This window comes from Amphiura filiformis, chromosome 20 (assembly GCF_039555335.1).
Source record: "Amphiura filiformis chromosome 20, Afil_fr2py, whole genome shotgun sequence".
NCBI lineage: Eukaryota > Metazoa > Echinodermata > Ophiuroidea > Amphilepidida > Amphiuridae > Amphiura > Amphiura filiformis.
The window spans coordinates 9,329,651-9,348,586 of NC_092647.1; the positions used below are offsets into that span (position 1 = coordinate 9,329,651).

The following is an 18,936-nucleotide window of genomic DNA, read 5'->3' on the forward strand; positions in this document are numbered from 1 at the left end:
GATTGCATGATTGAGGTCCTCTAAAAGAAACATTGTTTCAAATATCTTGGCATTTGGTCAGACCCCTCTCTCACTTGGAGTGTTAACACTGATAAATTGGTCTCTAAACTTAGGCGTGTTCAGAATATTCTCCCGCAACACACACTAAATTTGCTTTTTAAATCACTTATTGTCCCTCATTTCGATTATTGTGACATTGTATGGGGAATAAAATAAGATAAAATATATTGCATGATTGAGGTCCTTTACTGTAATTTAGCTGTACAGGTGCATTGGAAAGGAGGTGCTTAGAAAGTTGCTCACTTGAAAAATATTGAAGGGCACTTAGGTCAAATACATTTTTTTTGCTTCAATTTTACACAATTAAGTTGACCAACAGATTTTTTCTCAAGACACTTTAAATTAGTCTACTAATATTTATAATGGATTCCAGCTAAGATGTCACCTCGTAACATCATGCTGGACAAATTTCATTCACTGCCAGAGGAGGTTTGTGGATGTGAATTCAATGAAGCAAATTAATCTGCAATCAATACAGCTTTGATTTGCTTAGAATTGAAAAGAGTACCTAACCTAATCAAACCTTCCTTCCTTCCATATATGTGCTTACCTCAAATGGTTGAGTATCAACGCAAAGGCTTTACGTGCACAGTTTTACCTATGCCAATCCTGGAACCTAGGATTGATTGCAGATATCAGAACCGGGATGGTCCCCCTTCTCTTTTCGAATAGCTCTGACACTTAATGTGCACACTGTGCACTGCACAGCGGTTGACTCTTCCTGTACATGGGACCAACAGCTTTACGTGACTTCCAAATCACGGATGTCGCACACACACCACCTATATCTGCACATGCTAAATCACTCTAAACCTCTTCAAAAATAACAGATAACAGATTTGTAATTTGTTATTTCCTTTCCAGTGCACTGAACAACAAGTCATCATTTATTGATACTTGTCCACATGGTCCCTCCTCACAGTCGTTAACCCTAACCACTCCATATTAGCTGCAGCTATTGCTTTGTGTTAGTGCGCTACCACAGAGATTTCTCGGTGGTACATCTTTTGGGTTAAGCTACAGGTAGCTTAGTGTTAGCCTAACACAAACTTAACTCTAAGCCCATCTGAACAAGGCTTTAAGAGTTTGTTTTTACTTTACCTACAAACCAAATAACATTATGAGGTAGGCAAGGTCACACTACAGTGTTCGAACCTGAAAATATGATAGGGCTATCACTTCTGAAAGCAGAGATGAGACAGAACTTCATGACCCTCATGAAAAAAACTACATTCAGTATTGTGTCCTTACATGTAATAAATGATTGTTCCTCCGCACTGTGTATACTAAGTAATTGGGCACTCATTGTCGCACATATGTCGATTGCTTCTTCCCAAGTAGATCTTACACTGGAGAAAAAGTAACAGGAGTCACCAAAAAGTTGCCACGCCGATTCACATCGACCTGTGTCTACAAGATATAAAAACACAAAAATTGAGGTACTGATCATGAAGGTAAATTCATCAGGTAATTCCATCTAAAACCCACACTACCCCTGTGGAAGATTTAGCTAAAGTCTTCCATTTTCAAGTTTTGAATAGAATGACAATTGGGTAACTTCCAATTGGGAAATACTCACTCCAGTTGTGGAAGATATAGGTAAAGCAGGGGGAGTAGGAGCTAGTTAGTTTCAAAATGATTAGCTCTGACCAATTACATTTGAAAAAAAAACCATACTTCTCCTGTGGAAGAGGGCCAGCCTTGTGCTTGGGAAATGGGAATAATTTTTAAAAACTTAACAAAATTTGATCATACATCAATACATCCACATCACACCAAAAGAATTTGGACAGGTTAGTGTCCCCAACAAACATTTGTTCACACAAATATACTTTTTATGGATTTAAGAAAACCTACTTCAAAATAATAAAGTCAAAGTAAGCTTGCTTGTAAAGAAAATGTTAGAGAAATGTGCAACTTACTTTGGTCTGGTGGAACAGGTGTAATTACTCTGCCTGTGAAAAGAAAAGGTGATACATGTACATTAGAAAAGATGTTCTTTTAAGAACATTTTGTTTTCCTTTAATTTCATTGGTTCTTGCTCAGGTTATATGAGACGATAGAGAGTAGGGGTGGGTGTGTATTGAAAGGCCTTGATGGAGAAATCGTCAAGCAGTGATCAACAACAGCTGTTCAGCGATCATCACATCAACAGTAGCATTGAGAAAGATAGCTGGTAGCTATCGAAACGTCTGCATGTAAGTGTGTTTAACTTAGACTAGTATATGAAAAATATACAGAGTATGAGCTCTCTTACACCTCACATAACCACACTTCCACCGTCACCTGCATTTTCATCCTCTCACTGCCATCGGGTTGTTTCTACTGCGCTATTGCATGGTGACAATTTACTACTCATATATTTAGCGGGGAACATGAAGAAGTCCATAAAATATCTTTTGTGACCTTCAAGAACAGATTTTGAATGCTTGAACTGTTTTGTAGTAGGCCAACACAAGAAATGTTTCTACTGATAATGTTACCACATATTCACTGGCAACAGTCTGGTGAGTAGAAGATTATGAATAGTGTTCATGGATTCTGTACAGTATGTATTGCGTTTACTATATCTCTCTGTCTTTTACTTACCCAATTGAACCTTGCATATGAAAGCTTGTAGAAGATAGCAATTCTTTGTATCCCAACGTCCAGCCAGATCACCTAGGGTAAATGGATCAAATCACAATAGAGCAAAGGTGTGCATATAATGCTTTCCGTGTTACCAAACCTTATTTTCAGGCCATGTTCAAAAGCAAATAGTGGAAGTTTTACTTTTACCAATCATGGTTGTCAATTCTCTCTAATTACTCCCAATTCCAGAAAAATGCAACACTACTTTTTTTTTGGATTAAAAATACCTTGTTTTACCAAATGAAAAATAGTTCAATTACAACCCTTTGTTAAGGTGGTTTTAAATGCAAATTAAAGATCTATGGAACGTTTTCATCTTTGGCACAGAAGAAGATAATAATTTAAAAAAAATTTTGGCAGTGTTTTCAGCACCCTACCTCCTCTGATTATTTCTCTCCAGGGACCGAGAAATTTCAGACCTGGATACTGCCCTCATATGTTGAAATTGCAAATGTCCAAATAAATATTGGAATGGTGTCAAATCGTTCAAGAACATCACAAATGACCTCTGCTGATTTTCCCGTAAAAAGTTTGTAAGTACCGTAACCACTCGGTTATAAGCCCACCCCCTAGATGGACAATTTCACTTCAAAACTGGGGGTGGGCTTATAACCGGGGAGGGGCTAGTAGTTGAATTTAAAAATAAGAAAAATCTTCCCCATTTGTATATGCCCAATGTTCATATCAGTAATTTCCATCATCTTCGTCAATTTTTTTTGAAATTTTAAGTATGGAATGTTTATTTTTAACTGATATTTTGTAAATATATGTTCTTAAATGTGAAAGAAAAGCATTGATATGATTCAAGAACTAAACCAAAATGACTACTGGGCTTATACCCGAGTGCACCCTTGTTCCCCGAATGGTTTGAAAAATAGGGGGTGGGCTTATACCTGAGTGGTTACGGTAATATGGAATCTGTGGCCAAGAAACAAAAATTTCACTTCCCCGAATTCCACTGGGATTTTTTACGGGAAAATCAGTGGAGGTGCGCAGGAACATGACTCAACATGTGAGTATACTTTGCGAAAAACAGGAAAAAACCAACCTTCAATGTGATTGGTCAGAAGCCAATAGCGACTGCTTGGTTACCATGGCAACGGTTTTATTACCTTCATAACATGGCCAACATATTCCTACATAAGTACAAACTCACTTGAGATTGTACCATGAAAGAATGCAAAAATGTTGGAATTCATGATTTCCCTAATCCTTGCCTTTAACGCCACCTTAACCTAAACGGGTACAATACATTTATTTGAAAGAGCATATCTGCAAAAGTTGTTAGCCTATTGAAATAATTGGTTTGGTTTATTAAAGCTAACGATTAAAGGTTTCTTTACAAACCAAAATATATTCCATCAACTTTTCAGAAATAGGAGAAAAAGTTTCCGCAATGAGGTTTCTCTTTTTGGGGGACACCCTGTACATGGCATACGGCATGGTTAACCCATCAAAGAGCCGACTGAGCACGACCAACAGAGACACATGCATTGGTGACATTGGCACTGGAATAAATTTCAATTTTCTCTTTACCTTACCTCAGTTGTTTGGCTTAGAATTAAAAGGGGACATAATCATGCCTTTATGGTGCCTGTATTTGTTACAAAATTCAACATTTTTTAATAAAACGACATGTCCCATCATTTTATTTACACAATTATGAAATATTAATGTTATCAAAAGGTATATCTGCAGTGTCGCCAAGGGCCATCACAGGCCTGGGGGTTAAATTTCTCTTTACCTTACCTCAGTTGTTTGGCTTAGAATTAAAAGGGGACATAATCATGCCTTTATGGTGCCTGTATTTGTTACAAAATTCAACATTTTTTAATAAAACGACATGTCCCATCATTTTATTTACACAATTATGAAATATTAATGTTATCAAAAGGTATATCTGCAGTGTCGCCAAGAGCCATCACAGGCCTGGGGGTTAAATTTCTCTTTACCTTACCTCAGTTGTTTGGCTTAGAATTAAAAGGGGACATAATCATGCCTTTATGGTGCCTGTATTTGTTACAAAATTCAACATCTATATAAATAAAAGGAAGTCGCTAAATCTTGTGCACGAATAGACTCAGAGATGATTTCACTTTCAGCTCTGATTTATTCGTACATTGATCGGGTACATATTGCCATTAAACCATCTGAGGTTCATTTTTGCACAAATTGATGGTAACTAAGAGAATAACATAAAAAACTGTTGTGTTGCTATGCAAAATCGCATGCAGTGGCATTGTGGGTAATAAGGACAGTGTGAACCGCGTAATAATATTTCCATTAAAAAACCATACGCAGAACAACATTGCCCTGTTTTCTGCCAACTGCGAGGTGGCCAAGAAATGATTCAGGCTAATCTCGAAAAATAAATAACAACTGAAGGAAACGGGAAATCACAAGCTAAGCAGCTGATAAAAATGAAGCTATAAAGGGAAACGTATAAGAAAGGATAGATTTAGAAAATAATGGGAATGGGGTTAGGCCTAGATAGATAAATAACATGGAAACGGAAAATCACAAGCTAAATAGCATTTTGTTTTAATGGAAACAAACTAGGCCCGTGCAGAATAAACTGAAAAGAAAATGGAAATGCAAGAAGGGACAGGTTTAGAAAAATAAAATTTACCTTTCAATGATTCTACCTTTTCAGTAATTCCTCCTGTTTTAGTGATCGCTCCCATTTACTCATCTAGCGGGGACCCGCGCGAAGCGCGGGTATCCCGCTAGTTTTTTAATAAAACGACATGTCCCATCATTTTATTTACACAATTATGAAATATTAATGTTATCAAAAGGTATATCTGCAGTGTCGCCAAGAGCCATCACAGGCCTGGGGGTTAAATGAACGCACATGGGCCCATTAAGGTATACTTTCTTTATTTTTTACAGGCCCCTAGGACCCCGGGCCCAGGGGTAACATACCCCCTTAACCCCCCTTGTCGGCGGCACTACATATCTTACATACCTGAAAACATACTGCCAGTCATATTGGCCTGGATTAACATAAGGCATATCTGTAGTGCAATACCTGTAACATACCTGTATACATACTGCCACAGTCATCTTGGCCTGGGTTATCATAAGGCATATCTGTATTCCAGTTGTTATAAGTCACAGCACTTCCTTGTGTCCATTTAAACTCACCATCATTCACCACATCTATAGTATATACAATTCAAATGAAAATTATATGAACATATAATAACTATTGAGATTTATAATGCACGCCTTTATCATTAACAAAATTTATGGGGTGCATGCAGTTTATATCGGACCTGTTGGTCAATTTCAATTTATGGAGTACAAACCACAAATGTAAGGGGCACATGATGCACAAGAATGTGACCCTGGTGTAGCGGTGAAATGTCACAAAAATATGAGTAGAAGATCTTCATTTTTCATTGGAATTGTTCCAAATGAACAAAATCTTCAGTTGAAATTAACATTCCTAATGAACTTGTTCAAAAAAGCAAAGTATCCCCGGGAAAGTATCAGCTGAAAGTGTTTCTTTCTTTCTTTGGTTTGTAAACATATTCCTGAAAAGAATCATGCTTTTAATCCAATAAGGTGCTGTGCAATAATTATGAGCCTTCGGAGGTAAAATTCCCAATGGCATGCCAAAAATGCTTGCCACCTCTCAGCCTACTAAAAATTGCTTGCCTTCCCCTACATCAGTCAGCCTGTCAAAAAATATTTGCCCCTTCCCCTTTGCACACATGCCAAATTTTTGGGATCATAATTAGCAAACCATATTCTAGATATATATTGAGAGCGCAGTGAACAGAGAAATATGCATAAATTATTTGTGATGTAAACAAGCTAAATGAGTCTGATGTTGATCAAAATCATAATTCAGTTTTCAATTTCATTACATGAGCCATTCTCAGAGCTTCCTTTTGCTAAAAACCCCATTATAATTAGACTTATGGTTCCAGAAATATGGTCATTTTAGTGTTGCTCAGAACAATAAAATACAAAGGAAGTTGAATACTATTGTTGGCTATAGGTCAAAATCAATTCTGACATCCGCCTCACTTTGCTTCATCGCATCACATTTAAGCATTTCCGTACTGTTTTCCTAAGCCTTTTTAGAGCAATTCTATTTAAAAGGTGCAACATGAATGTGTTCAAAATATTGCTTGCACCCTCTCAGTTTGCTATAGACCCCCCATTGGCTGGCAACAAAACTCTTTGTTCCCCACCAATTTGACACTCCCCAGGACTCATAATTATTGCACAGCCCCTTAGATTTTGATGACAACATACCTGATATCCCAATGTAGACATCAGTCACTCCAATGTTTCGCAAACTTTCAAATTGACTGGTAATAAACTGGTTCTCTCCATCCCTGTGATTAACACATGTCATAATAGCAACCATTATAAACTAAGTTCCTATCAGCTTGTAATCAGCGTACCTTATAACATCGTGGATTAATATCAATATATTTTATGTCAAGAATTGTTTTGTGATATCTCACCAGCAGTATCACAAATTATTAATTCAAAGTCCTGTACTCTATATGTAATGTACTTTATATAACATGCACAAAATAGATCAGAGAGGCCAACTATATCACTCTTAACGTGGGTCTACTTTTCAGCATAGTGGTAAAAGCCATCCACCCATCTAGACTAATTCCAATCAGCTGCCTACACTGTGCATGTACTGTGTTTATGCTTCATAGTGACGACTGATTATCTTACAGTCCATATCATGACGGACTTCTGAAAATAGTCAATGCAACTTTGGTTGTGCGGCGCTATAGCGCGGCTGACTAGCGGCGCCTGTGTACCGCTTCGCTGTAGCGCGCCGTTGTGAACAAGATCACGCTTTGAAGTTCTAAAAACAAGAAACTCAGTCAAAAGGTCAATTTGGCACAACTGCGCATGCTCTATGCCACAGGAATCCTGTTGCAAAATCTGTTACTTTTTTTCCACATAGTTTTCTCAGTCGTCAATCCAGACGGTTGACGACTGAGGGCACCCATCATTTTGAATGGGCAGTTTGCTCCATGCAAAATTAATGCCTGTAACAACTAGCACAGCAGATTTTTGTGAAAATGAACCGTTTTTGAGAAAAGCACTTGATTTCCCATGCCAATTTTTTTTTGTCCACCAAATTGCATATGTTCTAAAGATACAAAACTAGAAACAGTTTTAGGATTTTATACTGTTTTTATACAGCAGAGGCTTAAAAGCATTCTTACAATGCACTATGTTTGGGATATTTGATCAATATAACCTAATTTTAAAGGCAAAGTCTCCATTGCCACACACACACAAAATGGTAATTTTAAAACTGCAGCCAACAAGCTAATGGTTGAGACTTATAACTTATATTTGACTTTCTTACAGGAAACATTCATATTGTCCCACTGCATTAATTTTATTCATAAGTCTCAATGTTTTGAATGTTAAATAAAAGAATGAAAACACCAGACATCTGCACACAATCCCAATACAAGGTATGGTCAACTATACCACATGTGTACAAAAGCCAGACATACCAAGGTCAGAAACCCCATTGGGTTATGGGAATGCCTTTAAACATCCTCCAGATTTTGTTCAAAATAAGCAAAAAATTTTATTTTGATCAGTTTTGACCCATATTTTAAAAATGAAGAAAAAAATTTTGACAAAAAGTTCTAGGTTTGTGTCTTTAGAACATAAATACCGTAAAACCCTGTCTACAAGCATATATAGTGTTTTTTATGAAAGCTAAATTAATTCGAAGCAAGCGTAAATATACCAATATAATAGATTGGTCTTAAAATAATACTTGGTTGCATATGCTTGGATCCGTAATTTATTTGTTCAAACTCCATAATGGTGCCTGGATTAATGTAGCTTTCATCAGAAGCACTCTGCTTGTAGACGGGGTTTTATGGTATGCAGTTTTCATTGATTTAGAAATTTAAGGTAAATTGTTATGGTGGACGAATAAAAGTTGGCATGGAAACAAACCAAAAGTCCTATTTTAAAATAATATTTTCCCAAGGCTTTGAATATTATGACTATTATTATTTAAAACATGGAAAGTAAGGGACTTGTCCTTTTCTCAAACCATTTACCATATTGACAGTAAGATTGTCATCCCTGTTAGCCTAATTTAACTAATACTTTCCAGTGCTATAACTGCAAATTCATTCACTTTTAGAACCATATAGCCATTAAAAAGCCATTCGAAAATTATGCAGAGTGCATAAATAGTGTACAATACTCGCGTACTATGCACTAATCTGAGAGTGCATAAATAGTGTACAATACTCGCGTACTACATGCTGTACTAATCTGCAGAGTGCATAAATAGTGTACAATACTCGCGTACTACATGCTGTACTAATCTGCAGAGTGCATAAATAGTGTACAATACTCGCGTACTACATGCTGTACTAATCTGCAGAGTGCATAAATAGTGTACAATACTCGCGTACTACATGCTGTACTAATCTGCAGAGTGCATAAATAGTGTACAATACTCGCATACTACATGCTGTACTAATCTGCAGAGTGCATAAATAGTGTACAATACTCGCGTACTACATGCTGTACTAATATGCAGAGTGCATAAATAGTGTACAATACTCGCGTACTACATGCTGTACTTTTACATCTTGCAGGATTGATGTGGCAGAGTGCATAAATAGTGTACAATACTCGCATTACTACATGCTGTACTTGTACATCTTGCAGGATTGATGTGGCAGAGTGCATAAATAGTGTACAATACTCGCGTACTACATGCTGTACTTTTACATCTTGCAGGATTGATGTGGCAGAGTGCATAAATAGTGTACAATACTCGCGTACTACATGCTGTACTTTTACATCTTGCAGGATTGATGTGGCAGAGTGCATAAATAGTGTACAATACTCGCATACTACATGCTGTACTTTTACATCTTGCAGGATTGATGTGGCAGAGTGCATAAATAGTGTACAATACTGCGTACTACATGCTGTACTTTTACATCTTGCAGGATTGATGTGGCGGAGTGCATAAATAGTGTACAATACTCGCGTACTACATGCTGTACTTTTACATCTTGCAGGATTGATGTGGCGGGGTGCATAAATAGTGTACAATACTCGCATACTACATGCTGTACTTGTACATCTTGCAGGATTGATGTGGCAGAGTGCATAAATAGTGTACAATACTCAGCATACTACATGCTGTACTTGTACATCTTGCAGGATTGATGTGGCAGAGTGCATAAATAGTGTACAATACTCGCGTACTACATGCTGTACTTTTTACATCTTGCAGGATTGATGTGGCAGAGTGCATAAATAGTGTACAATACTCGCGTGCTACTACATGCTGTACTTTTTACATCTTGCAGGATTGATGTGGCAGAGTGCATAAATAGTGTACAATACTCGCGTACTACATGCTGTACTTGTACATCTTGCAGGATTGATGTGGCAGAGTGCATAAATAGTGTACAATACTCGCGTACTACATGCTGTACTTGTACATCTTGCAGGATTGATGTGGCAGAGTGCATAAATAGTGTACAATACTCGCGTACTACATGCTGTACTTGTACATCTTGCAGGATTGATGTGGCGGGTGCATAAATAGTGTACAATACTCGCGTACTACATGCTGTACTTGTACATCTTGCAGGATTGATGTGGCAGAGTGCATAAATAGTGTACAATACTGCGTACTACATGCTGTACTTGTACATCTTGCAGGATTGATGTGGCAGAGTGCATAAATAGTGTACAATACTCGCGTACTACATGCTGTACTTTTACATCTTGCAGGATTGATGTGGCGGAGTGCATAAATAGTGTACAATACTGCGTACTACATGCTGTACTTGTACATCTTGCAGGATTGATGTGGCAGAGTGCATAAATAGTGTACAATACTCGCGTACTACATGCTGTACTTGTACATCTTGCAGGATTGATGTGGCAGAGTGCATAAATAGTGTACAATACTCGCGTACTACATGCTGTACTTTTACATCTTGCAGGATTGATGTGGCAGAGTGCATAAATAGTGTACAATGCTCGCGTAGTACATGCTGTACTTTTACATCTTGCAGGATTGATGTGGCAGAGTGCATAAATAGTGTACAATACTCGCGTACTACATGCTGTACTTGTACATCTTGCAGGATTGATGTGGCAGAGTGCATAAATAGTGTACAATACTCGCGTACTACATGCTGTACTTGTACATCTTGCAGGATTGATGTGGCAGAGTGCATAAATAGTGTACAATACTGCGTACTACATGCTGTACTTTTTACATCTTGCAGGATTGATGTGGCAGAGTGCATAAATAGTGTACAATACTCGCGTACTACATGCTGTACTTTTACATCTTGCAGGATTGATGTGGCGGAGTGCATAAATAGTGTACAATACTCGCGTACTACATGCTGTACTTGTACATCTTGCAGGATTGATGTGGCAGAGTGCATAAATAGTGTACAATACTCGCGTATACATGCTGTACTTTTACATCTTGCAGGATTGATGTGGCAGAGTGCATAAATAGTGTACAATACTCGCGTACTACATGCTGTACTTTTACATCTTGCAGGATTGATGTGGCAGAGTGCATAAATAGTGTACAATACTCGCGTACTACATGCTGTACTTGTACATCTTGCAGGATTGATGTGGCAGAGTGCATAAATAGTGTACAATACTCGCGTACTACATGCTGTACTTTTACATCTTGCAGGATTGATGTGGCAGAGTGCATAAATAGTGTACAATACTCGCGTACTACATGCTGTACTTTTACATCTTGCAGGATTGATGTGGCGGGTGCATAAATAGTGTACAATACTCGCGTACTACATGCTGTACTTGTACATCTTGCAGGATTGATGTGGCGGGGTGCATAAATAGTGTACAATACTCGCGTTACATGCTGTACTTTTACATCTTGCAGGATTGATGTGGCAGAGTGCATAAATAGTGTACAATACTCGCGTACTACATGCTGTACTTTTACATCTTGCAGGATTGATGTGGCAGAGTGCATAAATAGTGTACAATACTGCGTACTACATGCTGTACTTTTACATCTTGCAGGATTGATGTGGCGGAGTGCATAAATAGTGTACAATACTGGCGTAATACATGCTGTACTTTTACATCTTGCAGGATTGATGTGGCGGGGTGCATAAATAGTGTACAATACGCGCGGACTACATGCTGTACTTATACATCTTGCAGGATTGATGTGGCAGAGTGCATAAATAGTGTACAATACTCGCGTACTACATGCTGTACTTTTACATCTTGCAGGATTGATGTGGCAGAGTGCATAAATAGTGTACAATACTCGCGTACTACATGCTGTACTTTTTACATCTTGCAGGATTGATGTGGCAGAGTGCATAAATAGTGTACAATACTCGCATACTACATGCTGTACTTTTTACATCTTGCAGGATTGATGTGGCGGGGTGCATAAATAGTGTACAATACTCGCGTACTACATGCTGTACTTTTACATCTTGCAGGATTGATGTGGCGGGTGCATAAATAGTGTACAATACTCGCGTACTACATGCTGTACTTTTTACATCTTGCAGGATTGATGTGGCGGGTGCATAAATAGTGTACAATACTCGCGTACTACATGCTGTACTTTTACATCTTGCAGGATTGATGTGGCGGGTGCATAAATAGTGTACAATACTCGCGTACTACATGCTGTACTTTTACATCTTGCAGGATTGATGTGGCAGAGTGCATAAATAGTGTACAATACTCGCGTACTACATGCTGTACCTTTACATCTTGCAGGATTGATGTGGCGGGTGCATAAATAGTGTACAATACTGCGTACTACATGCTGTACTTTTACATCTTGCAGGATTGATGTGGCAGAGTGCATAAATAGTGTACAATACTCGCGTACTACATGCTGTACTTGTACATCTTGCAGGATTGATGTGGCGGGTGCATAAATAGTGTACAATACTCGCGTACTACATGCTGTACTTTTACATCTTGCAGGATTGATGTGGCAGAGTGCATAAATAGTGTACAATACTGCGTACTACATGCTGTACTTGTACATCTTGCAGGATTGATGTGGCGGGTGCATAAATAGTGTACAATACTCGCGTACTACATGCTGTACTTTTACATCTTGCAGGATTGATGTGGCAGAGTGCATAAATAGTGTACAATACTCGCGTGCTACATGCTGTACTTTTACATCTTGCAGGATTGATGTGGCGGTGCATAAATAGTGTACAATACTGCGTTACATGCTGTACTTTTACATCTTGCAGGATTGATGTGGCGGTGCATAAATAGTGTACAATACTCGCGTACTACATGCTGTACTTTTACATCTTGCAGGATTGATGTGGCGGAGTGCATAAATAGTGTACAATACTCGCGTACTACATGCTGTACTTTTACATCTTGCAGGATTGATGTGGCAGAGTGCATAAATAGTGTACAATACTCGCGTACTACATGCTGTACTTTTACATCTTGCAGGATTGATGTGGCGGGGTGCATAAATAGTGTACAATACTCGCGTACTACATGCTGTACTTTTACATCTTGCAGGATTGATGTGGCAGAGTGCATAAATAGTGTACAATACTCGCGTACTACATGCTGTACTTGTACATCTTGCAGGATTGATGTGGCAGAGTGCATAAATAGTGTACAATACTCGCGTACTACATGCTGTACTTTTACATCTTGCAGGATTGATGTGGCAGAGTGCATAAATAGTGTACAATACTCGCGTACTACATGCTGTACTTTTACATCTTGCAGGATTGATGTGGCAGAGTGCATAAATAGTGTACAATACTCGCGTACTACATGCTGTACTTTTACATCTTGCAGGATTGATGTGGCAGAGTGCATAAATAGTGTACAATACTCGCGTACTACATGCTGTACTTGTACATCTTGCAGGATTGATGTGGCAGAGTGCATAAATAGTGTACAATACTCGCGTACTACATGCTGTACTTGTACATCTTGCAGGATTGATGTGGCAGAGTGCATAAATAGTGTACAATACTCGCGTACTACATGCTGTACTTTACATCTTGCAGGATTGATGTGGCGGGGTGCATTCATTATTGGTCAAATTTGAAGATATTCTTAGTTCCTTTCTCTTTTTGTTATTATTTTCTCAAAAAAATAGCAGAAATTCTTTGTTGTGTATGAAATAGGTAAATACATACACTCATTGTTCAAGAGATTCTACACTATACGCTAGCACTGAATGGGGATGCATCCATTGCCCTGCAGGGATTGTGCATTGGACGCATTGAAATCTCAGCGTGTGTGCAATATTGAGTCCAATTTCTTTCTCAACAAGTGATAGGCATTTATGATCCTTTAAAGTCATCAGTGACATAACCAGTAGGAGGGGGGGGGGACAGGGGGGCTGGTGCCCCCCTCACTCATCATGGCTGTAGATTCATGTAAGGCCGTCCATGTATGGAAATCCTGGCTACGCCACTGTAAGTCATACAGTCTTTTATATTTTTGTCAACCTTGAAAGTTAGGGAATGTGAGAAATAGCAACTTACCTGATTATGGTAGTGATATATGATCCCTGTGCATCACAGTAATATTTGAAATGGCAACTTGCGTGAGTATGGTAGTGATATATGCTCCCTGTGCATCACAGTAATGTTTGAAATGGCAACTTACGTGAGTATGGTAGTGATATATGCTCCCTGTGCATCACAGTAATATTTGAAATGGCAACTTGCGTGAGTATTGTAGTGATATATGCTCCCTGTGCATCACAGTAATATTTGAAATGGCAACTTGCGTGAGTATGGTAGTGATATATGCTCCCTGTGCATCACAGTAATGTTTGAAATGGCAACTTGCGTGAGTATGGTAGTGATATATGCTCCTGTGCATCACAGTAATGTTTGAAATGGCAACTTGCGTGAGTATGGTAGTGATATATGCTCCTGTGCATCACAGTAATGTTTGAAATGGCAACTTGCGTGAGTATGGTAGTGATATATGCTCCTGTGCATCACAGTAATGTTTGAAATGGCAACTTACGTGAGTATGGTAGTGATATATGCTCCTGTGCATCACAGTAATGTTTGAAATGGCAACTTGCGTGAGTATGGTAGTGATATATGCTCCCTGTGCATCACAGTAATGTTTAAAATGGCAACTTAACGTGAGTATGGTAGTGATATATGCTCCTGTGCATCACAGTAATGTTTGAAATGGCAACTTGCGTGAGTATGGTAGTGATATATGATCCTGTGCATAACAGTAATGTTTGAAATGGCAACTTACGTGAGTATGGTAGTGATATATGCTCCCTGTGCATCACAGTAATGTTTGAAATGGCAACTTAACGTGAGTATGGTAGTGATATATGCTCCCTGTGCATCACAGTAATGTTTGAAATGGCAACTTACGTGAGTATGGTAGTGATATATGCTCCCTGTGCATAACAGTAATGTTTGAAATGGCAACTTGCGTGAGTATGGTAGTGATATATGCTCCCTGTGCATCACAGTAATGTTTGAAATGGCAACTTGCGTGAGTATGGTAGTGATATATGTGATAACAGTAATGTTTGAAATGGCAACTTACGTGAGTATGGTAGTGATATATGCTCCCTGTGCATCAGAGTAATGTTTGAAATGGCAACTTACGTGAGTATGGTAGTGATATATGCTCCCTGTGCATCACAGTAATGTTTGAAATGGCAACTTATGTGAGTATGGTAGTGATATATGCTCCCTGTGCATCACAGTAATGTTTGAAATGGCAACTTACGTGAGTATGGTAGTGATATATGCTCCCTGTGCATCACAGTAATGTTTGAAATGGCAACTTACGTGAGTATGGTAGTGATATATGCTCCCTGTGCATCACAGTAATGTTTGAAATAGCAACTTACGTGAGTATAGTAGTGATATATGCTCCCTGTGCATCACAGTAATGTTTAGCATCTGTCCATGTCTTCTTGTTATTGGCATTAATTTGATAGCACTGACCTTGGTACATCTTCCAACCTGCTGCACAAGTGCCTTTGTGGTAATGAATAAAGCATAATATTAGGATATGCAGTAATCCCCCTCAACTCAAACTCTAATACATGTACTATTAGTTTTTATATTGGGCTGTTCCAGCTTTTAAGCTAAACAGCCCATCTAAACTAGAATTTTGCGGTTCTCGACTTGCGCGGTTCTCGACGCAAAGCGTCGGCCGCGATGCCTCCACCTTGACGCGTATTATTTGAAGCGGTGCCCATACAACAGTTTAGTTACTTGACCTTAGATGACCCCTGGGTGACCTTGGATGACCCTGGAATGACCTTCCAAAAATTTGACTCTAAATGTTGACTGTACCCACCAAGTTTCATGCCCAAAAGACAATTTTTAGTAATTTGACCTCAGATGACCCCTGGGTGACCTTGGCTGACCCTGAAATGAGCTTCAAAAAGTTGGCTCTAAATATTGACTGTACTCACCCAGTTTCATGCCCATACGGCAGTTTTTGCTAATTTGACCTCAGATGACCCCTGAGGTGACCTTGACCCACTGACCAATACAAACTTGTTCTGTCTAGGGTCAAGATGCACCCACCCACCAAATTTGAGGAACGTGCGACTTCTAGTCTCAGAGAAAATGGTATTTTGCTTGTTACGCATAAATTATGCAAATTAGGTACTTAATAACCATATTTTGAGCTGAAAATCTAAACAGGTTAAGAACCTCTAGCCCTGCTACTCCCCCACCAAGTTACGTCACTGTAACCCATACGGATCTCCAGATAATCTGTTCACAAGGTTTTTTTGCTTATTACGCATATTACACATAAATTATGCAAATTAGGTACTTAATTACCATATTTTGCGATGAAAACCTCCTATAATTTGAAGGCCTCCAATGACCATCCTTCCACCAACTTGCATCACTGTACGTCTTACCAGTTCTGAGAAATTGCACTCGCAAGCTCGGACGGACAGACAGACAGACGGACAACCAGGAAACATAATACCTCCGGTGGAGGCATAAAAATCTATACACCCCTGTGGAAGACTGACCTTCAACTTTACACAGAAAATGTGAATTTCAAATGGTGTTACCTGAATGACTGATTCTATATGAAATCAGGGGTGTGTGGATTTCAACTGGAATAGCCCATTTTCATTTATTTGTCCACTTTGCAGTAAATGTTTGATATTCATAGATATGCAAGTAACCTGACACAAAACTATATGCAGCACAACAAGTGATCATAGTCATCATACCAAGTACAAAAAATTAATTGGTTATTGCATGTAGGCTGCAGAGTGAATTAATGGGATTGCAGGCAAAATATGCAAATAAGCTCTTTAATATTCATAAATATACAAATACATTGGCTCTATACTCTATCATTCTACCAAGTTAGTTATGTGTATAGGTTGCAGAGTGGCTAATGGAATTTCAGGCGAAATATGAAAATAAGCACACTAATATTCATCAATATTGTAACAGGACCAAGCTTGCCCTTAATACTTTTGTAAAGACTGAGGGAGAAGACTAACCTTCTAAACATAAACAAGTGGTAGTTAAAAGTGGACATTTTCATAATGAAACATCCCTAGTCCTTGTTTATGTGACCTGTTCTGACAAAAACCAGGACACAAGTCACAGTTTTGACATTTCATGATTTGAATAAAAATGTAAGCACTAGACAATAAGCTTTAAAATGATATATAAATAGCATCAATACGTTTCAAGATATGGATAATTTTGTAAATGATACCTTAATATTTTTGCCAAATTGCTATTCTGAGTAATGGGCCAATTCAATTCCTGCCTTACACAGGATTGAAAAGAGAATATCATAGTTCAACTGTTATTTATTGAAACTTCTTTTTAATATGTACTTTCAAGGATTTGAAAGTCCATTTAGTCCTACCATAGGCGTAGATCCCTGGGGTGGGGGGATAAATCCCCCCAATATTTTGCCAGGGGGATGGTCCATACAATCATTCCCCTAATGTTGAAGCCTGAATGTGGGTTTCTGACCAAATTAACCTCATATTTGGCCATTTTAGCCCAAAACTGCAAATTTTTTCCGCGCTTCGCGCGAATTTATTCCACTTTTGCACCATATTTCATCAATTAGCTTCAATATGCCAAAATTTTGCTTCCAGGGCCGGATTTACCTTTTGGGGGGCCCTGGGCCAGGCCAAAATTTGGAGGCCCCAAATGCACCATAAGGAACGCATGTGCACTCAAATGGCCAAGTTTTAGATTTTATTAGGGCATTTGTGCGCGAAGCGTGTGAAAAAATTAAATTTTAGACATTTGAAGCTGAATCTTTGTATAAATATGTAAGTGTGCGCGAAGCGCGAACATTTTTGGTCCAAAACATGGTGTTTTTCGGCTAAAATGGAAGATGCACACTGCACAGGAGAATTTTGGGGGCCCCCCAAAATTTGGGGCCCTGGGCCCGGGCCCATCTGGCCCTATGGTAAATCCGTCCCTGTGCGCTTCAGGCGCATTGGTACCATTAACTTATTCTGTCGCTAAAAGGTGCTTGATTCACTATACTTCAAGAAATTTGTTCCAACCCCATTCCCCCCAATTTCAAAAAGAAATTTACGCTGGGTCCTACAGTCAACTACCATGAAATTAAGAATTCCAAAATTTTTTATGGGAATGTCATCTTTAATGGCCTATAACTCAAAAACATATCAGATGACTTGTTCCGGGTTTTATTGCAGCTGGTCACAAATGTCCTTGTATGAACTGTCCATGTGGTGAATTAATTGGACAGAGTGGATTAATGAATTTACTTTTGCCCAACTGAACAGCAACCAAACAACCATCTGCTCTATAACATGTACACAGGTTGTTGTGGTGCCATGAGGCCAATGATCATGTTTTCATGTCCTTGAATACTGGTGGATACACATAGAGGACTGTTTTATTATTACCTCCAAATGGGTACATAAGTGTGATACCCTAATTCCAACTGGTGAGCTCACAGGAACCGGGGAACATCCCTGTTTTATAAATATTATGCAATTGGCTGCAAATAACATAAATAAAAAATAGGAACAGCAGTCCCAGATAGGTCGTCCGAAGATATGAGACATTTTTCCCCATTTCAGCCTATTTTACAGGTTGACCTCAAATTTGACCAAATTTTAACCAAAAGCGTTACATTGTTGACAATTGACACACACGGAGGGACTGACGGCCACACAAATCAAGATGCGATAATGTCTTTTCC

General features: G+C 38.7%; 1 protein-coding gene across 1 annotated transcript in view; it reads right to left on the reverse strand.

Moving 5' to 3' along the window:
* LOC140143035 (uncharacterized) overlaps nt 1–18,936 on the reverse strand; it is a 131,812-nt gene that overhangs the window by 90,266 nt on the left and 22,610 nt on the right. The window contains exons 9-14 of the mRNA XM_072165077.1: nt 15,602–15,731; nt 6,961–7,043; nt 5,734–5,853; nt 2,650–2,721; nt 1,983–2,015; nt 1,312–1,470 (exon numbers count right to left, since the gene is read on the reverse strand). Coding sequence (XP_072021178.1) covers nt 1,312–1,470; nt 1,983–2,015; nt 2,650–2,721; nt 5,734–5,853; nt 6,961–7,043; nt 15,602–15,731 — 597 coding nt within the window. The remainder of the gene's footprint in view (nt 1–1,311; nt 1,471–1,982; nt 2,016–2,649; nt 2,722–5,733; nt 5,854–6,960; nt 7,044–15,601; nt 15,732–18,936) is intronic.